Genomic DNA, 21,452 nt, shown 5'->3' on the forward strand with positions numbered 1-21,452 from the left:
AAAATGTTAGATGCATAGAATGCATTTTATAGATAACGTTGTATTGTCGATTCTCGATCAATATCCCATGCGTCTATATTTTATGACTACCTATTATATATTGGTAATATGTTTAATTAACAATAAAAAGATTTCCATTAATCTGTAGGTATATTATAATGTAGACAATTGTTTCAAATGAATCTAATTGTAATTTATACTCTGATATATAATATTATTATACTGTTCGGTTATCAAAATATGATTTAAATTAAAACAAATGATACAAATAATAAGTTTTACTAAATAAAATGTTTTATCAATAAAGAAACATATTGTGTTATGCATAATTCAATATAGTTATGATTAACAAACTTTATATAATAAATAATTATGATATATAATAATATGAATTAATATATGCAATATAGACATTTTTTTTTAATTATATTAAATCGATATGAACACTAAATTATATATATTATAAATTATGAAAAAATATTATGCGACCCCTTTCATATTAATGGCTATGTTCCTTTGGGGAGCATATTAGGGTTTTGAATTCCATTTCGTGATTAAACTTACGGAATGAAACATATATTTAATTAGTGTTCGAATTATAACAAATTAATACAATATAATACTTAGCCCTAACCCGAATATAGGTTCCACAACATAAAACTATATAAAAATTATGCAAAAGTTACTTCCCAATAGACAGATTCTTAAAATATATCAACCATTATTACTATTATTGAAATAGTCTCTCTCTTCGAATAATATATTAATGATTCATTTTCTTCTTTATATTTTTTATTTTTTCTCTTAAATATTGTTTTTGAGATCGTTTCCGAAATCCAAATAACGAATACTAATATAAAATGTTAAGAAACGTACGATTTATTTGTTAACGTTTGCATATATTTAATAAAAATAATATTTAAATGTAATAATTTTTAATTCATTATTATTTACCTTATAAGAAATTCCCAAGAAAATTGGTATTGCAGCAAATATCAATAAAACCGGAATTAATTTGCTTGCTATCGACGAACTTGATGATGTATCTTCAGAAATTTCTCCAGACCATTCTTCATATCCTGCTACATGAGTTTTTTTAGAAGTTTGTTCAGAACATATTTCAGAAATTTTTTCTGTTTCTATCGTTGGAAGCGATGAATTATCGTTACATTTCTTTTTAAAATTATCATAATCATTTGATAAAGTACATAATACTTTACTATATGAACTGTCTTTAGTGATATTATCATCTTTGTAAAGTTCTTCATATTGTTTAACAAATTCTTTAGCTGTTTCCGAATAGTTTGTGCAATTTGACGTGTTTTCATCAAATTCAGTATATATTTCACATAACGATTTAAATGCTTTATAAAATTTAGATGCAGTATTACTATCCATATTCAACACACCCATTTTTGTATCTATAAGACCAATATAATCATCATAATCAGTAAATTCATTTATTTTTGTCTTATACTTATCACAATCATATATGTATTCTTTATAAAAACACGTTATATTGTCTTTTTCACTTTTCTTTAGGTTTAACGTATAACTTAACCATATCAAAATGTAATCTACAATATTGATGATATTTTTTTCAGGAGGGGAAACCACACCACAATCATTAATTAATTCATCCAACAAATATAAACATCCAGCATTTATTCTATTGAAATCACTTTGAAAATTATTATAACAAAAATCACTTGACAAATTATTATTATTACAATAATTATTTGAAAAATTATTATCTTTAAATTGATAATTTCCACTATCGCCCAATTCATCGGGAAAAGTATCCCATATATTCTTGAACCTTTTACACTATGAAAACATTTAAAAACAATTAATAAAAACGCGAATTATTAAAAATTTTATTAAAATAAAGTTTAATGGTATATATTTATAATATAATATAAAAAAATGTAAAGGAAACTATTATTATTAAAAAATGCATATACCACTTCCTTATTCATTATAATGGGATTTTATTTTTGATTTGTAAATTGAGTAGAAGCATGTTCTTTTATATGTACTGTCCCCAATATGTGGCATAAATACTTTAATCCTATATATAGAAACTGCCTGTAGTTAAATATAATATAAGTTTTTCAATAATTAAATTAATATGGAATAATAAAATAATGTTATTACTAAAAAAAGGTTTTATTAGTGTTTATGTTAATTAGCTAAGTTACCTTAAATAGAGGGTTGTTTAATACATTTTAGTTAAATATAAATACGATGCATTTTATAAAAAAAATGCTATTCTTAATAACATCTGGTATATCTTTATTATAAAAATGGATATCCTTCTATAAAGAATTTAAAGTATTTTTGAACATAGAAAAGGAATATATTTATATCTTATGTTTTGATCATTGTCCTTCAAAAAATTAAATGCTGTATAAATCTAAAAAGTTAAAAATTATATTATTACTATAATCCTTAAAATATATAAATAGTCATTTCTTAAAACATATTAAATAATTATACACTTGTTTCTAATACTATATACCATGTTTTATTAAAATTATAGTATTTTCAAACTAAGTTGCATTGTTTCCTTTCTATGCACTTATATAAATTTATATTGTTTTTAATGAATGTAGATAAATTCAAAATCCATTTTGATAAAAACAATAACTTTATTTTTATTCCAATATACCTTATGGGGTAATTTTATAATATATTTTGTCATATTTTCCATTCTTTAAAACAATTTACACTGAACCCGTACTTATGAGCTTAAATAAGTCTTTAAATGCATGTTATTTTTAAAATAATGCTTAGTAAATATTAACAAATAAATAAGTATTGATGCAAATTTTAAAGTATAATAGAAAACTATGTTTAATTAGGTTGTTATATTACCTTTAAGAGGAGAGAGATAAGATATATTGCTATTTTAATATATAAATTTATATAAATATTCATTAAATGTTCTACATAGTTCATTTTATTTTATACATTTTATTGTATAGTTATCAATGTATATACATTCAAATAATTTATTAATTCGACAAAAAACAATAATAATATAATACGCATTAATATGGAATAATAAAGTGCTATTTAATATTAATTAAGTATTTAACAATTTCTCCATTAATCCATATTTTTAGAATATAAAACTAAAACTTCCAAATTGGATCATTAACAAATATATAATGTATTATTATGTCTTTTCGATAAAATTAATATTTAATTATATGAAGGTTTCACAATAAAACAATATTTTAATATTAACTATTTGTAATTTCTAGATTATATGTATAGGCATATAATAATGCATCATATCTATAATATTAAATTTTATTATATACTTATATTTTATTTTTTAACTATTTTAAAATATAATATATTTATACCTCAAAATTTAAAAATTAATAGTGATTAATCTATTATTATACCTTATGATAAATAAATTAAAGCGTACAAATCAACTTCTATTAATACAAGAAGATAATAGTAACAACAATTACAACTTCAAAAAATGTTAGAAGCATAATAGTATTTTATAGATTATGTTATATTGTCGATTCTCGATCGATATTCATGAATCTATATTTTATGATTATCTATTATATATTAGTACTGTGTTTAATAAACATGAAGGTATATTATAATGTAGACAATTGTTCCAAATGAATCGAATTATAATTATACTCTGATAATAATATTATTATATTCTTCGGTTATAAAAATATTATTTGAATTAAAATAAATATGATGCAAATAATAAGTTTTACTAAATAAAATTTTCATTAAATAAAGAAACATATTATGATATGAATAATTCTTTATAATTATGATTAACAAACTTTATATAATAAATAATTATGATATATCATAATATGAATTAATATATGCAATATAGACATTTTATTTTAATCATATTAAATCGGAATAAACACACAATTGTATATATTATACTTTATGGGAAATTTGGTATTGATCCCTTTCATGTTAGCTTATCCCCCTTTTGGTTGCATATTTGGACTTCTCATGATTGAATATACGGGTATAGTACATGTATTTAATTAGCGTTCAAATTATAAAAAATTAATGCAATATAACACTTATCCCTAACCCGATATGGGTTCCACAACATAAAAACTATATAAAAATTATGCAAAAATTACTTAGAAATAGACAATTTCTTAAAATATATCAACCATTATTACTATTCCTTGAATAATCACTACTCTTCAAATCACATATTAATGATCAGTTTCTTCTTTATTTTTTTAGCATTTCTCTTAAATGGTGTTTTTGAGATCGTTTCCGAAAACCAAATAACGAATACTAATATAAAATGTTAAGAAGCGTACGGTTGTTCGTTAATGTTTACATATATACAATATTTTTTTTTTAATTCCTTATTATTTACCTTATAAGAAACTACCAATAAAATTGATGCTGCAACAAATATAATTGCAATTGTAATTAGTGTATTTTTTGTTACTGAACTTCGTGGACAAGCTACAAATGGTGAGGAATTATTACATACACTATTATATATTTGTCCATAAATTTTATAATCATTTGATAAACTAGACAATAGTTTATAATAAGAACTTCCTTTATTAATATCTAAAGCATTTTTAAGTTTTTCATATTTTTCAACCAATTCTCCAGCAGTTTCTAAACATGTCTTGCATTCATTATTTTTTTCTGGATCAAATTCACTATACATGTTACATAATGATTTAAATGCATCATAAAAATTAGATATATCTTTAATATCAATATCCATCGATTCTATTTTTTTAGATATAACTTCCATATTAATCTTATTATTAGTAAATATTTTATCATCATATTTATTATTTGTTAATACATAACTAGTATAAAAATCGTATAATTTGGTGGTTCCATTTTGTGGTTTTTGATTTGCTTTATGACTTAACCATAAACTAGCGTATTCAGCAAGTTTATCACTCTCTAAACTTTCATCCTCAAAAATTTTTAGTAATGATATAAAAGTAGAACTAACTTTGTTGTTATCAGTATCGCAGTTATCATCGGGACAATATGAATCAAAAAAACTCTCATAACCATTTTCTCTCGAGTTGTTCGGATCACCAAAAATATAATTATCAGCCAAATTAATTGCATCACACTACGAATATATTTTACGAATTAAACAAAAAATGTATTAATATAAATATTACTAAAATTAAAATTAATATAATTTATAGGAATGCAACATACGAATAATATAAGAACATGATATATACCAATCCCTTAGACATTATAATGAGATTCTGTTATAATTTGGAAGTTATGCGGGGTGATGTTATTTATATATATTGTATAAAATATATGGTATATTTACTCAAGATCTTTACATAGCAGTTATCTTTCGTTAGACATATTATTCTTAATTTTAACTACATGTAAAATAATAATACATTAGCATTACTAAAATCATATTATACTTATTTTATGGAAATTAGCTAAACTATCTTAAATAGAGGGTTTCTTATACACTTTTCCATATGTATATATGATGCATTTTATACAAAAATACTATTCTTACTAACATTTGGTATAACTTTATTATAAAAATTAATACAATTTTATAATGAATTTAAAAAATATATACTTATACATATGCTTTAATATAGAACACAAGCAACGTCACAAAATTCAAATACTGCACAAATATAAAAAATTAATAAATCTATTATTACTTAATCCTTAAAAGAATATAAATAATAACTTTTTAAAAAATATTAAATACTTATATACTTGTTTCTTATAATATATAATACAGTCTTTTCTAAAATAATACTATTTTCAAATTTAGTTACATGCTCCATTTTCTATGCAAATTATATAAATTTATATTGTTTTTATTTAATATAGATAAATTAAAAAATAATTTTAATGAGTACAATAATTTTATTTTTATTCCTATGTATTTCAATTTAGAAGTATACCTTATCGAATAATTTACAATATATTTTACGCATAATTTCCACTCTCTAAAACAACAATTAGCACTGAACCAGTATTTATAAGCTTAAATAAGCCTTTGAATGTATATTATTTTTAAAATAATACTTAGTAAATATTAACACATAAATAAGTATTGATGATATTTAAAGTATAATAGAAAACTATTTGTGAATAGGTTGTTATGTTGCCCTTTAAGAGGAGAGAGATAAGATATATTTGCAATTTTAATATATATATTTAGATAAATATTTCCTAAATACTATGCATTGTTCATTCTTATCTTACATATTTATTGATATAGTTATCAATGTATGTACATTCAAATAATTTATTAAAAATTCTATATTTTATTAATTATATGGTAACGTAATGTTTTAGATTAAAAAATGAGTATTCAATAAAAACTAATAATATAATAAGAATTAATATGGAATAATAAATTGACATTTAACATGAATTGAGTCTTTATCATTTTATCCATGAATCCAAATTTTTATAATATAAAACTACAATTTCTAAATTGAATCTTTAACAAAAATATAATCATTGATATCTTTATAATGTATTATTTGTCTTTTCGAAAAAAATAATATTTAATTATATTAAGTTTTCACAACATAACAATATTTCAATATTAGTTATTGGTAGACCATTTTACTAGTTTATATGTATAGGCGTATAATATTAACGTTATTCTATCTATCATATTATTTATAATTATTAAAACAAAATTTGATAAAAATTTTATTAATACACTTATATTTTATTTTTTAAATCTTTTAAAATATTATTTATTTATACCTCAAAATATAAAGTTTAAAAATTAATAGTAATTAATATATTATTATACCTTATGGCAATAAATTAAGGAGCATAAAACAACTTTTATTATTACTAATTTTAATCAAATGTAAAATACAAAAAGATAATAGTAACTACAATTAAAACTTAAAAAATATTATATATAGTTCAATTTTTTATGTATTACTAAAAATGTAGAAGCATAGTAATATTTTATAGACTATGTCATATTGTCGATTCTCGATCGATATTTATGAATCTATATTTTATGTTTATTTATTATTGTAGTTCAATTGGATAATATTATTTAAATTAAAATAAATATGATACAATTTATAAGTTTTACTAAATAAAATTTTCATAAAATAAAGAAACATAATATTATATGCATAATTCAATATAGTCCCTGATTAACAAGTTTTATATAATAGTCAATTATGATATTCCATAATATGAATTCATATATAATCAATATCTATATTAATATATGCAATATAGACATTTTATTTTAATCACATTAAATCGATATGAACACTCAACTATATATATAACTTATAAAATATGTTATGCGACCCCTTTCATATTAGCTTATACCCATTCTTGGTTGCATATTTGGACTTTTGATTTTATCTTGTGATTAAAAATACGAGTATAGTACATATATTAAATTAGTGTTTAATTATAAAAATTAAATAAAGATATAATACTTAGCCCTAACCCGAATATGGGTTACATAAACACAACCCTGACCCACAACATAAAAACTATATAAAAATTATGCAAAAATTATTCCCCAATAGACAGATTCTTAACAACATTAATCATTATTACTCTTCGATTCATATATTAATGATTCATTCTCTTCTTTATATTTTTTATTTTTTCTCTTAATTTTTGTTTTTGAAATCGTTTCCGAAATCCAAATAACGAATACTAATATAAAAACGGTAATCGAATTATATATTTTTTGATATTCGCATATAAGTAATACGAAAATAATTGTTTAATTTCCTTATTATTTACCTTATAAGAAATTCCCAAAAAAATTGCTATTGCACCAAATATCGATAAAACTATAAATAATTTGTTTGCTGTCGACGAACTTGATGTAACTTCAGAAATTTGTTCAGGACATTTTATAGTAATTTTTGTTTTATCTATCGTTGGAAACAATGAACTATCGTTGCTTTTCCCTTTTAACTTATCATAATCATTTGATAAAGTACACAATACTTTATTATAGGGGCTATTACTAGTAATATCAGAATTTTCACTAAGTTCTTTATATTTGCTAGCAAATTGACTAGCTTTTTTCGAACATTCTGCGCAATCTTTCTTGTTTTCATCAAATTCAGTATACATTTCACATAATAATTTAAATACTTCATAAAATTTAGATATATCTTTAATATCCATATTCATCATTTTTGTTTTATCTATAAGTTCCTTATAACTACTACAACCTTCAACTTTGTCTATAGTATTTTTATACTTATCATTATTTATATTTGTCTCATAAAAATGTTCTAAATTGCTCTTAGTTCCTGGTGTTTTTAGGTTTAACATATAACTTAACCATATGATAATATAATCAACAATATTGATGTTACTTTTTGCAACAGACTCAAACACAGAAGAATCCTTAAAGAATGCATCAAACAAATATAAACATCCAGCACTAACTTTTTCGAGCTCATTGACACAATTTTGATTACTACAATACTTTTTGAAATGTTCATCATCATTAAAATAATACTTTCCGTCAGTGCCCAATTTATCTGGAAATTTCGTCATTACATAAATGAAGTTATTACACTAAAAAAAAATTTTAAAACAATTATTATAAATGTGCATTATTGAAAATTTTATTAAAATAAAGTTTAATGATATTTATATATAATACAATATCAAAAAATGTAAAAGAAATTATTATTATTAAAAATGCATATACCACTTCTTTATCCATTTTGATGAAATTTCATTTTAGATTTGTAACTTGAGTAAAATCATGCTGTTTTCTATACGTTACTCCCAATATGTGACGCAAATATATTAACCCTATATATAAAAGCTGTCTGAGTTAAATATATTATAACTTTTTAATAATTAAATTATTATACATAATAAAATAATATTGTTAGTAAAGAAACGTTCTATTTCTGTTTATGATAATTAGCTAAATTACCTTAGAGGGTTACTTAATACATTTTTGATTAAATATAGATATGATGCATTTTATACAAAAAATGACATTCTTACTAATATATGGTATAACCTTATTATAAACATTAATATACTTTTATAATGAATTTAAAGTATGTTTGAACATAGAAAAGGAATATATTTATATCTATTTTTTAATGATTATCCTTCTAAAACTTAAATACTGTATAAATCTAAAAAATTAAAAATTATATTATTACTATAATCCTTAAAAGTATATAAATAGTCATTTTTTAAAATATATTAAATACTTATATACTTGTTTCTTATAATATATAATATAGTTTTTTCTAAAATTATAACACTTGCAAATTACATAAATTTATATTATTTGTAATTAATATAGATAAATTTAAAAATAATTTTAATTCGTTAAATAAATTTATGTTTATTCCAATATACTTCAATTTAGATGTATACCTTATTGGGTAATTTTATAATATATTTTGCACATCTTTTCCACGGTTTAAAACATTTAGCATTGTGCCCGTATTTATTAACCTATTTATAAGCTTAAATAAATCTTTGGATGTAGATTGTTTTTAAAATAATACATATAAGTATTAAAAATTAACATATAAATAACTATTGATACATATTTTAAAATATAATAGAAAACTATGCGTAATTAGGTTTTTATATTGCCCTTTAAGAGGAGAGAGATAAGATATATTTGCTCTTTTAATATATAAATTTAGATAAACATTTGCTAAATGTTATGCATTGTTCATTTTTATCTCGTATGTTCTATTGTTATAGTTATCAATGTATATACATTCAAATAATTTATGATAAAGTAATGTTGTTTTATATTAAAAAATGATTATTCAATAAACACTAATAATATAATACGCGTTAATATGGAATAATAAAATGGCATTTGAAATTAATTGAGTCTTTATCCTTTTCTCTATTTATCCAGTTTTTTAGAATATAAAACTACAAATCCCAAATTGGATCGTTAACAAGAATATAACATTGATACCTTTATAATGTATTATTTTGTCTTTTCGAAAAAAATAATATTTAATTATATTAAGTTTTCACAACATAACAATATTTCAATATTAGTTATTGGTAGACCATTTTACTAGTTTATATGTATAGGCGTATAATAATAACGTTATTCTATCTATCATATTATTTATAATTATTAAAACAAAATTTGATAAAAATTTTATTAATACACTTATATTTTATTTTTTTAACTATTATAAAATATAATTTATTTATACCTCAAAATATAAAATTTAAAAATTAATAGTGATTAATCTATTATTATACCTTGTGATAAATAAATTAAAGCGTATAAATCATCTTCTATTAATACTAATTAATTTTAATAAAAATGTAAAGAAAATACAAAAGATAATAGTAACTAAAATTAAAAGTTAAAAAATATTATATATATAGTGTAATTATTATATATTATTAAAAATGTTAGATACATAAAATGCCTTTTATAGATCACGTTGTATTGTCGATTCTCAATCGATATTTTATGAATATCTATTATTACAGTTCAGTTACTAAAATGCAATTTAAATCAAAATAATAATGACACAAATAATAAATTTTACTAAATAAATGTGTTCACCAAACAAAGAAATACATTATATATTATGATGTGGATAATTCAATATATCTCTGGATTATCAAGACTTATATAATAGGCAATTATGATATAGCATAATGTGGATTCATATATAGTAAATATCTATATTAATATATGCAATATAGACATTTTTTTTAATCATATTAAATTGGCATGAACATTCCATTATATATATTATAACTTATAAAATATGTTATGTAACCCCTTTCATACTAATGATAGTACCCCTTTGGGGGCACATATTTGGACATCATCTCATGATTAAACATACGGATATAGTACATATATTTAATTAGTGTTCAAATTATAAAAAAATTCATGCAATATAATACTTAGCCCTAACCTGAACATGGGTCCCACAACATAAAAACTATATAAAATTATGCAAAAATTAGTTCCCAATAGATAGTTTCTTAAAATATATTAATCATTATTAGTGTTCCTGAAATAGTCACTCTCTTTGAATCATATATTAACGATTCATTTTCTTCTTTATATTTTTTATTTTTTCTCTTAATTTTTGTTTTTGAAATCGTTTCCGAAATCCAAATAACGAATACTAATATAAAATTTTAAAAAAATGTATAATTTATTTATACTCATAAATTACTCAGTGATGAATATATTTTTTTAATTCCTTATTATTTACCTTGTAAGAAATTCCTAAAAAAAATGCTATTGCACCAAATATCGATAAAACTGTAAATAATTTGTTTCCTATCGACGAACTTGGTGATGCATTTCCAGATGTTAGTGCAGAAGCGTTTGTTTTTATTGCTGGAAGGGATTGAAAATCTTTACAATTATTACCTTTTCCATTACAATATTTTTTAAAATTATCATAGTCAGTTGATAAAAAAGGCAATATTTTTCTTCGTGCTGTATCTTCAATATTATAGCTTTCGTTGAGGTCTGTATATTTTATAACAAAATCTTTCGCATCATTTAGCAGTGTGCTATCTTTTGTATGTTTTTCAGAATTAATATACATACTACATAATAATTTGGATGCATCATAAAATTTAGACAAATCTTCAATATTAATATTCAGCAAATACTCTCGCTTATCCATGAATTCCTTAATATTTCCAATTCTGTAGGCATCAGTTATAAAACTTTTATAATTACCACTACTTTTTACATATTCATTAAAAAAAGCGTTTATTGTGTTGAATTTTTTCCCTTCGTTTTGATTTAATTTGTAACTAAACCATGAAATAATATGTATAAAAAATGCATTAGTATTATTTTGATCATAACCATTAGTTGTTAATGTAGAATAACATTCTCCAAGTAACCATAAAAATCCGGCCGTAATTTCATCGAGATTAGTATTGCATGTGTTGTATCCTGAACCGTTTTCAGGGCAGTATTTCTTAATTTTCGAATTATCATTCAAATCGAGTTTTGTAGTTGCGCCTAAATCATCGGGTAAATACGCCCTCAAAAGATCAATTTTTCCACACTAAAAAACCATTTAAAGAAATTGATAAAAATATATATTATGAAAATGTTATTAAAATATAACTTAATGATGTTTATAGGAAATATAATATCAAAAATTTTATATACTAGAGTATCATCCATTATGATGGAATATAATTTATAATCTCTAGGTTAAGGGGGTATCATGTTATATATATACTAAAATAGGTAATACAATTATTTAACCTTATATACAGCAATTATCTGTAGATAAAAATATTTTTATTATTTTTAATATCAATTTAAAGATAATATGGAACAATATATACTTTTTGGTAGTTAGGTGAATTGCCTTATTTTGGGGGGATGTTTAATACATTTATTATCATATGTATATATAATACAATTTTACATAAATTGTTATCCTTAATAACATTTATATGAGCATTATTATAAAAATTAAAGTAACATTGTAATGAATTTAGAATATATCTCCTTATACATATGATTTAATATAGAAAATAAACAACTTCCTAAAACTTAAATACTGTATAAATTTTAAAAATAAAAAATTATATTATTACTATAATCCTTAAAAGTATATAAATAATCATTTTCTAAAATATTTTAAATATTTGTATACTTGTTTCTTATAATATATAATACAGTTTTTTCTAAAATTATAACATTTATAAAATAAGTTGTATTGCTCTCTTTTTTAATTGCATATAAATAATTTTAATATTATTTTATTTAATATAGATAACTTTACAATATATGTTAATGAGTCCAATAACTTTATTTTTATTCTTATATAATTAAATTTAGAAATATACCTTATTATATAATTTTATAATATATTTTGCACATATTTCCCACGGTTTAAAACGACAATTAGCACTAAAACTGTATTTATAAGCTTATATAAGTATTTTAATGCATATTGTTTTTAAAATAATACTTAGTAAATATTAAATATATAACACATAAATACGTATTGATGAAAATTTTTAAGTATAATAGAAAACTATGTGTATTAGGTTGGTATATTGCACTTTGAGAGGAGAGATAAGGGAAGTATGATTTTTTAAGACAAGGATGTAGCCATATAAGATTTATTTATATTTTATATTTTCTACCTTTAAAACTTTCAATTAATTTATACATTAAAATTCTTAATTAAAAATGGCTTAGAATTGTTTTATAAATATATAGTTTGCTTTTATATTTTATAATAAACTATATTTAGTTTTATGATGAAAAACAATATTTTTAAAGACTATAGAATTATTAATATTATTTTGCTTGATAGTGTTAATTCTAATATTATCACATTAAAGCATATTTAAATGAATGTTATAATAATTAATTTGATGTTTTGTGCATACAATTTTAATTTTATCATACCTTTAATAATATATATAATGAATTTATACCCATGTAATGTATCAAATTAACATAATGTGTTTTTCGTATTTAATACGTTTATCTATTGTTATTACTATTATTATTGTTACTGCTATATCACTGTATAGTACAACGAAATAATTAATTCACTCAAGAGGAATACTTTAATTCAATTAGTATTTTTCCTTGTTTCATCGTTTTTAAATCAACCATTCTAGAACATATATTATTTTGCAATAGCAATATATTTAATTATATATTTGTGAATTTGTATATATATAATAACCTAATAAAAATATTATTAGTTCAAATTAATTATTGCATACTTTTTATATATACTTTGCATTAATATATAATTGTATATGTTTCCCAAATTTAACGTATTTAGTGCTTGACCATTGATACAATATTATATATATAAATAATAGAATAATAACTTTAATTTTATCTATCATATTGTTTATAATTATTATGGCAAACTATAACATTAAATTTTATTATATACTTATATTTTATTTTTTAACTATTTTAAAATATAATTATTTATACCTAAAAACTATAAAGTTTACAAATTAATAGTGATTAATATAATGTTATACCTTTATGATAAATTAAAACGTATAAATAAACTTATATTAATACAAATATAAAATACAAGAGAATAGTAACTACAATTAAAACTTAAAAAATGTTAGAAGCGTAATGATATTTTATAGACAATGTTATATTGTCGATTCTCGGTCGATATTCCATGCATCTATATTTTATGAATATCTATTATTACAGTTATGTTGGCGTAATATAATTTAAACTAAAATAAATATGATACAAATAATAAGTTTTACTAAATAAAATTTTCATCAAATAAAGAAACATTGCGTTATGAAATATTCGATATAACCGCAGATTAACAAATTTTATATAATAGACAATTATGATGTTGAATAATACGAATTAATATATGCAATATAGACATTTTTTTTAATCATATTAAATCCATATGAACACTTAATTATATATATTATAACTTATAAAATATGTTATGTAACCCCTTCCACATTAATGGTTATATCCACTTTTTGGTTGCATATTTAGACTTTATATGTGATTAAACATACGGAATGATACATATATTAAATTAGTATTTAAGTTATAAAAAATTAAATGCAATGTAATACTTAGCCCTAACCCGAATATGGGTTCCATAAACATAACCCTGACCCTATAACTTAAAAACAATATAAAAACTATGATCAAAAATTACTCCCCAATAGACAGTTTCTTAAAATACATCAATCTGCATACTCGGAATAATTTATTAATGATCCATTTTCTTCTTTATTTTTTTAGCTTTTCTCTTAATTTTTGTTTTTGAAATCGTTTCCGAAATCCAAATAACGAATACTAATATAAAATGTTAAGAAGCATACGTTTTCTTTGTTAATGTTTGCATATATATAATATTTTTTTTTAATTCCTTATTATTACCTTATAAGCAATTCCCAAGAAAATTGGTATTGCAACTAATATCGATAAAATTGGAATGAATTTGCTTGCTATCGAACTTGATGTAGCTTCAGATATTATTTTTTTTATATCTGGAGTGGATGGGAAAATTCCACATTTTTTTTTTAAATTGTCATAATCAGTTAATAAATTAATCAATACATAAAAATAGCGGATATTTTCACCAATGTTATGATCTATGATAATTTTTTTATATGTTTCAACAAATTGATTAACTTTTTCAGAAGGTTTCTCACAATTTGAGTCGTTTGTATCAAACTCAATATATATGTCACATAATGTACTAAATGCATCATATAATTTAGATATAATGCTCTTATCCATACTTAAAATATAATTATTTTTATCTATAAGATCCTTATAGCCTTTATAACCAACAATATAATCTATATTATTAGTATACTTACCACCGTCATTTATATATGTATTATAAAAATACTTTCTATTGTCAGCTCCATTACTTTTGATCAGGCTTAACACATAACTTAACCATATCATAATGTATTCAACAATATTGATGTTTCCTTTTGCAACCTTTTCAAACTCAGACTTATCCTTAAAGAATGTATTAAAAATATATAAACATCTAGCATTAATTTTATCGGTATCATCATCACATTTTACACCATTACAGTAATCATTATCATCTGTAAATCGATAGCTTCCATCTTCCTCCACATAGGAAAACGAGTTCCTTAAAGGAATTAACGTTTGACACTAAGAAAGAAGTTAAAAACAATTAATAAAAACGAGAATTATTAAAAGTTTTATTAAAATAAAGTTTAATGATATTTATATATGGTCAATATCAAAAAATGTAAAGGAAATTATTATTATTAAAAAATGCATATACCACTTCCTTATTCATTATAATGGGGTTTTATTTTTGATTTGTAAATTGAGTAGAGGCATGTTCTTTTATATGTACTGCACCAAATGTGTGGCGCAAATACTTTAACCCTATATATAACTGTCTGTAGTTAAATATACTATAAGTTTTTCAATAATTAAATTAATATAGAATATTATAATAATATTATCACTAACGAAAAGTTACATTATTTTTTATGATAATTAGCTAAATTACCTTAAATAGAGGGTTGTTTAATACACTTTTGATTAAATATATATATAATGCATTTTATACAAGAAATGCATTCTTACTAACATTTTGTATAACTATATTATAAAAATGGATATCCTTCTATAAAGAATTTAAAGTATTTTTGAACATAGAAAAGAAATATATTTATATCTTATGTTTTAATGAATGTCCTTCACAAATTTAAATACTATATAAATCTAAAAAATTAAAATTATATTATTACTATAATCCTTAAAATATATTAAACTTTTATATATTTGCTTCTAATACTATATACAAGGCTTTATTAAAATTAAATTATTTTCGAATTAAGTTACATGCTACATTTTCTATGAAAATTAAATAAATTTATATTGTTTTTAATGTAGATAAATTCAAAATTCATTTTAATGTGCTCAATAACTTTATTTTTATTCCTATATACTTCAATTTAGAAGTATATCTTATTGGGAAATTTTATAATATATTTTGCCATATTTTCCATTCTTTAAAACAATTTGCACTGAACCCGTACCTATAAGCTTAAATAAGTCTTTGAATGCATGATATTTTTAAAATAATGCTCAGTAAATATTAAACATATATACCTACTGATGATATTTTAAAGTATAATAGAAAACTATGTTTAATTAGGTTGTTATATTACCTTTAAGAGGAGAGAGATAAGATATATTGCTATTTTAATATATAAATTTAAATAAATATTTTCTAAATGTTTTACATAGTTCATTTTTATCTTATATATTTTATTTGTTTGGTTATCAATGTATATAAATTCAAATAATTTACTAAAAATTCTATATTTTATTAATTCTACAAAAAACAATGATAATATAACATGGAATAATAAAATGATATTTAATATTAAGTATTTAAACCTTTCACCATTAATCCATATTTTTAGAATATAAAACTAAAACTTCCAAATTGGATCATTAACAAATATATAATGTATTATTATGTCTTTTCGATAAAATTAATATTTAATTATATGAAGGTTTCACAATAAAACACTATTTCAATATTAACTATTGGTAATTTCTAGATTATATGTATAGGCATATAATAATGCATCATATCTATAATATTAAACTTTATTAATATACTTATATTTTATTTTTTAACTATTTTAAAATATAATATATTTATACCTCGAAATTTAAAAATTAATAGTGATTAATCTACTATTATACCTTTATGATAAATAAATTAAAGTGTATGAAGCAACTTCTATTAATACAATTACAACTTCAAAAAATGTTAGAAGCATAACAATAATTTATAGATTATGTTATATTGTCGATTCTCGATCGATATTCATGAATCTATATTTTATGATTATCTATTATACATTAGTAATATAATTAATTAACATTAAAAATATAATCATTAATATGGAGGTATATTATATTGTAGGTAATTGTTCCAAATGAACCGAATTATAATTTATACTATGATATATAATATTATTATACTGTTAGGTTATCAAAATATGATTTTAATCAAAATAAATATGATACAAGTTATAAGTTTTACTAAATAAAATTTTCGTATAATAAAGAAACATATTATGATATGCATAATTCATTATAATTATGATTAACAAACTTTATATAATAAATAATTACGATATAGCATAATATGAATTAATATATGTAATATGGTTATTTTACTTTAATCATATTAAATATATATTAACACTCAATTATATTTATTATAACTTATGAACAAACGTGATGTACCCCTTTTCATATTAATGACAATGCTCCTTTGGAAGTACATATTTTTAACCTCATCTCGAAATTAAACATACGGGATGATACATATATTTAATTAGTGTTCGAATTATAAAAAATTAAATGAGATATAATACTTAGCCCTAACCCGAATGTGGGTTTCACAATATCAAAATTATGCGAAAATTATGATCAAAATTTATATATTTCCAAATAGACAATTTCTTAAAATACATCAATCGTCATATTCAGAATAATTTATTAATGATCAGTTTCTTCTTTATATTTTTTATTTTTTCTCTTAAACATTGCTTTTGAGATCGTTTCCGAAATCCAAATAACGAAAACTAATATAAAAAATTTTAAAAATGTATAATTTATTTATATTCACAAATTAATCAGTGCTGAATATATTGTTTAATTGACTTATTATTTACCTTATATGCAATTCCCAAGAAAATTGATACGGCAACAAATATAAATCCAATTGAAATTAGTGTGCTTTTTATTACAAATTTTCGTGAATATGTTGGAAGTAATGGAAAATCATAACATATACTTTTTAAATTATAATAATCATCTGATAATGTAGATAATAATTGATTATAGGGGCTGTTTATACCATTATAATAATCTTCATTAAGTTCATCATATTTTTCAACAAATTCTTCAGCTTTTTCTAAATAATTATCGCAATCTCCATTTTCTGAATCAAATTCATTATACATACTACATAATGTATTAAATGCATCATAAAATTTAGACATAACTTTAATATCAATACTCATCAAATCTTCTTTTATATCTATAAGTTCATTATAAGTCTGATAACCAGTAACCTCTTTTATTTTCTGATTATACTTATTATCTTTATCATCATTATTTATATATGTTTCATAAAAAAGGCCTATAGTGCCGTTCTCATTATTTTTGATACGGTTTAACATATACCCTAACCATATCAAAATGTAATCAACAATATTGATCTTTCTTTTTGCAACAGAATTAAACTGGGTAAAACCCGCAAAGAACTCATCAAACAAATATAAACATCCAGCATTAACTTTTCCGAAAGGATCATCACATGATCCTTTATCACAATATTTTTTCAAATTTTTATTAATATTTGTATTATTTCCTACAACCAATCCATCGGAAATCCATTCCCATACATTATTGAACCTTTTACACTAAGAAATCAGTTAAAACAATTAATAAAAACGCAAATTATTAAAATAAAGTTTAATGATATTTATATGTAATACAATATAAAAAAATGTAAAGGAAACTATTATTATTAAAAAATGCATATACCACTTCCTTATTCATTATAATGGGTTTTATTTTTTATTTGTAAATTGGGTACAATCATCCTGTTTTTATATACACTCCACCAAAAACGTAACGCAAATACTTTAGCACTATATATAACAGCTGTCTGTAGTTAAATATATTATATGTTTTTCAATAATTAAATTAATATAGAATAATTAAATAATATTATTACTAAAAAAAAGTTTTATTTGTGTTTATACTAATTAGCTAAGCTACCTTAAATAAAGGGATGCTTAATAAACTTTTGATTAAATATATGATGCATTTTATACAATAAATACTATTCTTACTAACATCTGGTATAACTTTATTATAAAAATGTATATCCTTCTATAAAGAATTTAAAGTATTTTTGAACATAGAAAAGGAATATATTTATATCTTATGTTTTGATGATTGTCCTTCAAAAAATTAAATACCGTATAAATATAAAAAATGCAAAATCCTATCATTACTATAATCCTTAAAGTATATAAATAGTCATTTTTTTAAATATATTAAATATTTACATACTTGTTTCTAATACAATAAACCAATGTTTTATTAAAATTATAGTATTTTCAAATTAAGTTATTTTACTTACATCTATATGCAAATTATATAAATTTATATTGTTTTTAATGAATATAGATAAATTCATAATTCATTTTAATCATTTCTATAACTTTATTTTTATTCCTACATATTCCAATTTAGAAGTATTCTTTATTTAGTAATTTTATAATGTTTTCCATATTTTTCCACCTTTAAAGCGGCAATTAGCACAGAACCCATATTTATTATGCTATTCATAAGCATAAATAAGTCTTTGAATATATACTGTTTTTAAAATAATACTTTGTAAATGTTAAATATATAACACATAAATAAGTATTGATACAAATTTTAAAGTATAATATAAAACTATGTGTATTAGGTTAGTATATTTCCGTTTGAGAGGAGAGATAAGGGACGTATGCTTTTTTAAGACAAGGATATAACCATATATGATTTACCTATTCTACACAGTTTAATTATTTCTTATATTTTCTCCCATTAAAGTTTTTAATTCATGTATAAATTAAAAATAGCTTAGAATTATTACTTTTATTAATATATAGTTTCCTTTTATATTTTATAATAAACTATATTTAGTTCTATAATGTAAAAGTATATAATTATTAATATTATTTTGCTTGGTACTGGTAGTCTAATGTTATCGCACTAAAGCATACTTAAATAAATGTTATAATATTTCATTTGATCTTGTATACATACAATTTAATCCGATCACACCTTTAATAATATATATAATGAATTTATACCCATGTAGTGTATCAAATGAATTTAATGATTTTTTCATATTTAATACTTTATCTATTGTTATTACTATATCACTGTATTGTACAGCGGAATAATTAATGCGCTTAATAAAAATACTTTAAATCGATGTATGATATTTCCTCGTTTCATAGTTTTTAAATCAAGTATTTTAAAACATATATTATTTAGCAATAACAATATATTTGTGAATTTGTATGTATATAATAACCTAATAAACATATTATTAGTTCAAATTAATTATTACATACTTTTCCCATGTACTTTGCATTAATATATAATTGTATATGTTTCCCAAATTTAACATATTTCAATATTAGTAATTGGTATAATATTTTACTATATTAGAACAACAGCGATATTCTATATATCATATTATTTACAATTATTAGAACTATAACATTATATTTTATTAATATACTTATGTTTTTTCTTTTAACTATTTTAAAATATAATATATTTCCAATTTATTTATACCTCAAAACTATAAAGCTTAAAAATTAATAGTGATTAATCTATTATTTTACCTTATGATAAATAAATTAAAGTATATAATGCAACTTCTATTAATACAAAATAATAGTAGCTACAATTAAAACTTCAAAAAATCTTAGAAGCATAATAATATATATAGATAATACTATATTGTCGATTCTCGATCGGTATTTTATGAATATCTATTATTACTGTTTGGTTGTTAAAATACAATTTAAATCAAAATAATAATGACACAAATAATAATTTTTACTAAATAAAATATTCCATGAAATAAAGAAACATATGGTGTTATGTGGATAATTCAATATAGCTTTGGGTTATCAAGACTTATATAATACCCAATTGTGATATAGCATAATATGAAATCATACATAAAAATTTCTATATTAATATATGCAATATAGACATTTTATTTTAATCATATTAAATCGGCATGAACACTCAATTGTATATATTATACTTTATGAGAATTATGGTATTGCCCCTTTCA

At 20.8% G+C, this 21,452-nt stretch overlaps 6 protein-coding genes across 6 annotated transcripts; all 6 read right to left on the reverse strand.

The window, feature by feature from the left end:
* Positions 1-763: 763 nt before the first annotated feature.
* PY17X_0700045 (PIR protein) lies at positions 764-1,979 on the reverse strand (the record flags this gene model as incomplete). The annotated part of the gene is made up of 3 exons (XM_034637474.1): positions 764-850; positions 955-1,827; positions 1,965-1,979. The coding sequence occupies 3 exons, from the start codon at positions 1,977-1,979 to the stop codon at positions 764-766; spliced, it is 975 nt and encodes a 324-aa protein (XP_034493446.1).
* Positions 1,980-4,245: 2,266 nt separating this feature from the next.
* PY17X_0700047 (uncharacterized protein) lies at positions 4,246-5,261 on the reverse strand (the record flags this gene model as incomplete). The annotated part of the gene is made up of 3 exons (XM_726048.2): positions 4,246-4,311; positions 4,397-5,128; positions 5,247-5,261. 3 exons carry the CDS (start codon positions 5,259-5,261, stop codon positions 4,246-4,248), a joined length of 813 nt encoding a protein of 270 aa, XP_731141.2.
* A 2,356-nt stretch (positions 5,262-7,617) lies between these two features.
* On the reverse strand, positions 7,618-8,737 carry PY17X_0700049 (PIR protein; the record flags this gene model as incomplete). The annotated part of the gene is made up of 3 exons (XM_022956463.1): positions 7,618-7,704; positions 7,795-8,586; positions 8,723-8,737. The coding sequence occupies 3 exons, from the start codon at positions 8,735-8,737 to the stop codon at positions 7,618-7,620; spliced, it is 894 nt and encodes a 297-aa protein (XP_022810991.1).
* A 2,344-nt stretch (positions 8,738-11,081) lies between these two features.
* On the reverse strand, positions 11,082-12,196 carry PY17X_0700051 (uncharacterized protein; the record flags this gene model as incomplete). The annotated part of the gene is made up of 3 exons (XM_722744.1): positions 11,082-11,168; positions 11,259-12,074; positions 12,182-12,196. 3 exons carry the CDS (start codon positions 12,194-12,196, stop codon positions 11,082-11,084), a joined length of 918 nt encoding a protein of 305 aa, XP_727837.1.
* Positions 12,197-14,779: 2,583 nt separating this feature from the next.
* On the reverse strand, positions 14,780-15,836 carry PY17X_0700053 (PIR protein; the record flags this gene model as incomplete). The annotated part of the gene is made up of 3 exons (XM_022956453.1): positions 14,780-14,845; positions 14,930-15,685; positions 15,822-15,836. The coding sequence occupies 3 exons, from the start codon at positions 15,834-15,836 to the stop codon at positions 14,780-14,782; spliced, it is 837 nt and encodes a 278-aa protein (XP_022810990.1).
* A 2,221-nt stretch (positions 15,837-18,057) lies between these two features.
* On the reverse strand, positions 18,058-19,138 carry PY17X_0700055 (PIR protein; the record flags this gene model as incomplete). Its single annotated transcript, XM_022956449.1, has 3 exons — positions 18,058-18,156; positions 18,247-18,999; positions 19,124-19,138. The coding sequence occupies 3 exons, from the start codon at positions 19,136-19,138 to the stop codon at positions 18,058-18,060; spliced, it is 867 nt and encodes a 288-aa protein (XP_022810989.1).
* Positions 19,139-21,452: the final 2,314 nt, after the last annotated feature.

Source organism: Plasmodium yoelii (genome assembly GCF_900002385.2).
Source record: "Plasmodium yoelii strain 17X genome assembly, chromosome: 7".
In the NCBI taxonomy this organism is placed as follows: domain Eukaryota; phylum Apicomplexa; class Aconoidasida; order Haemosporida; family Plasmodiidae; genus Plasmodium; species Plasmodium yoelii.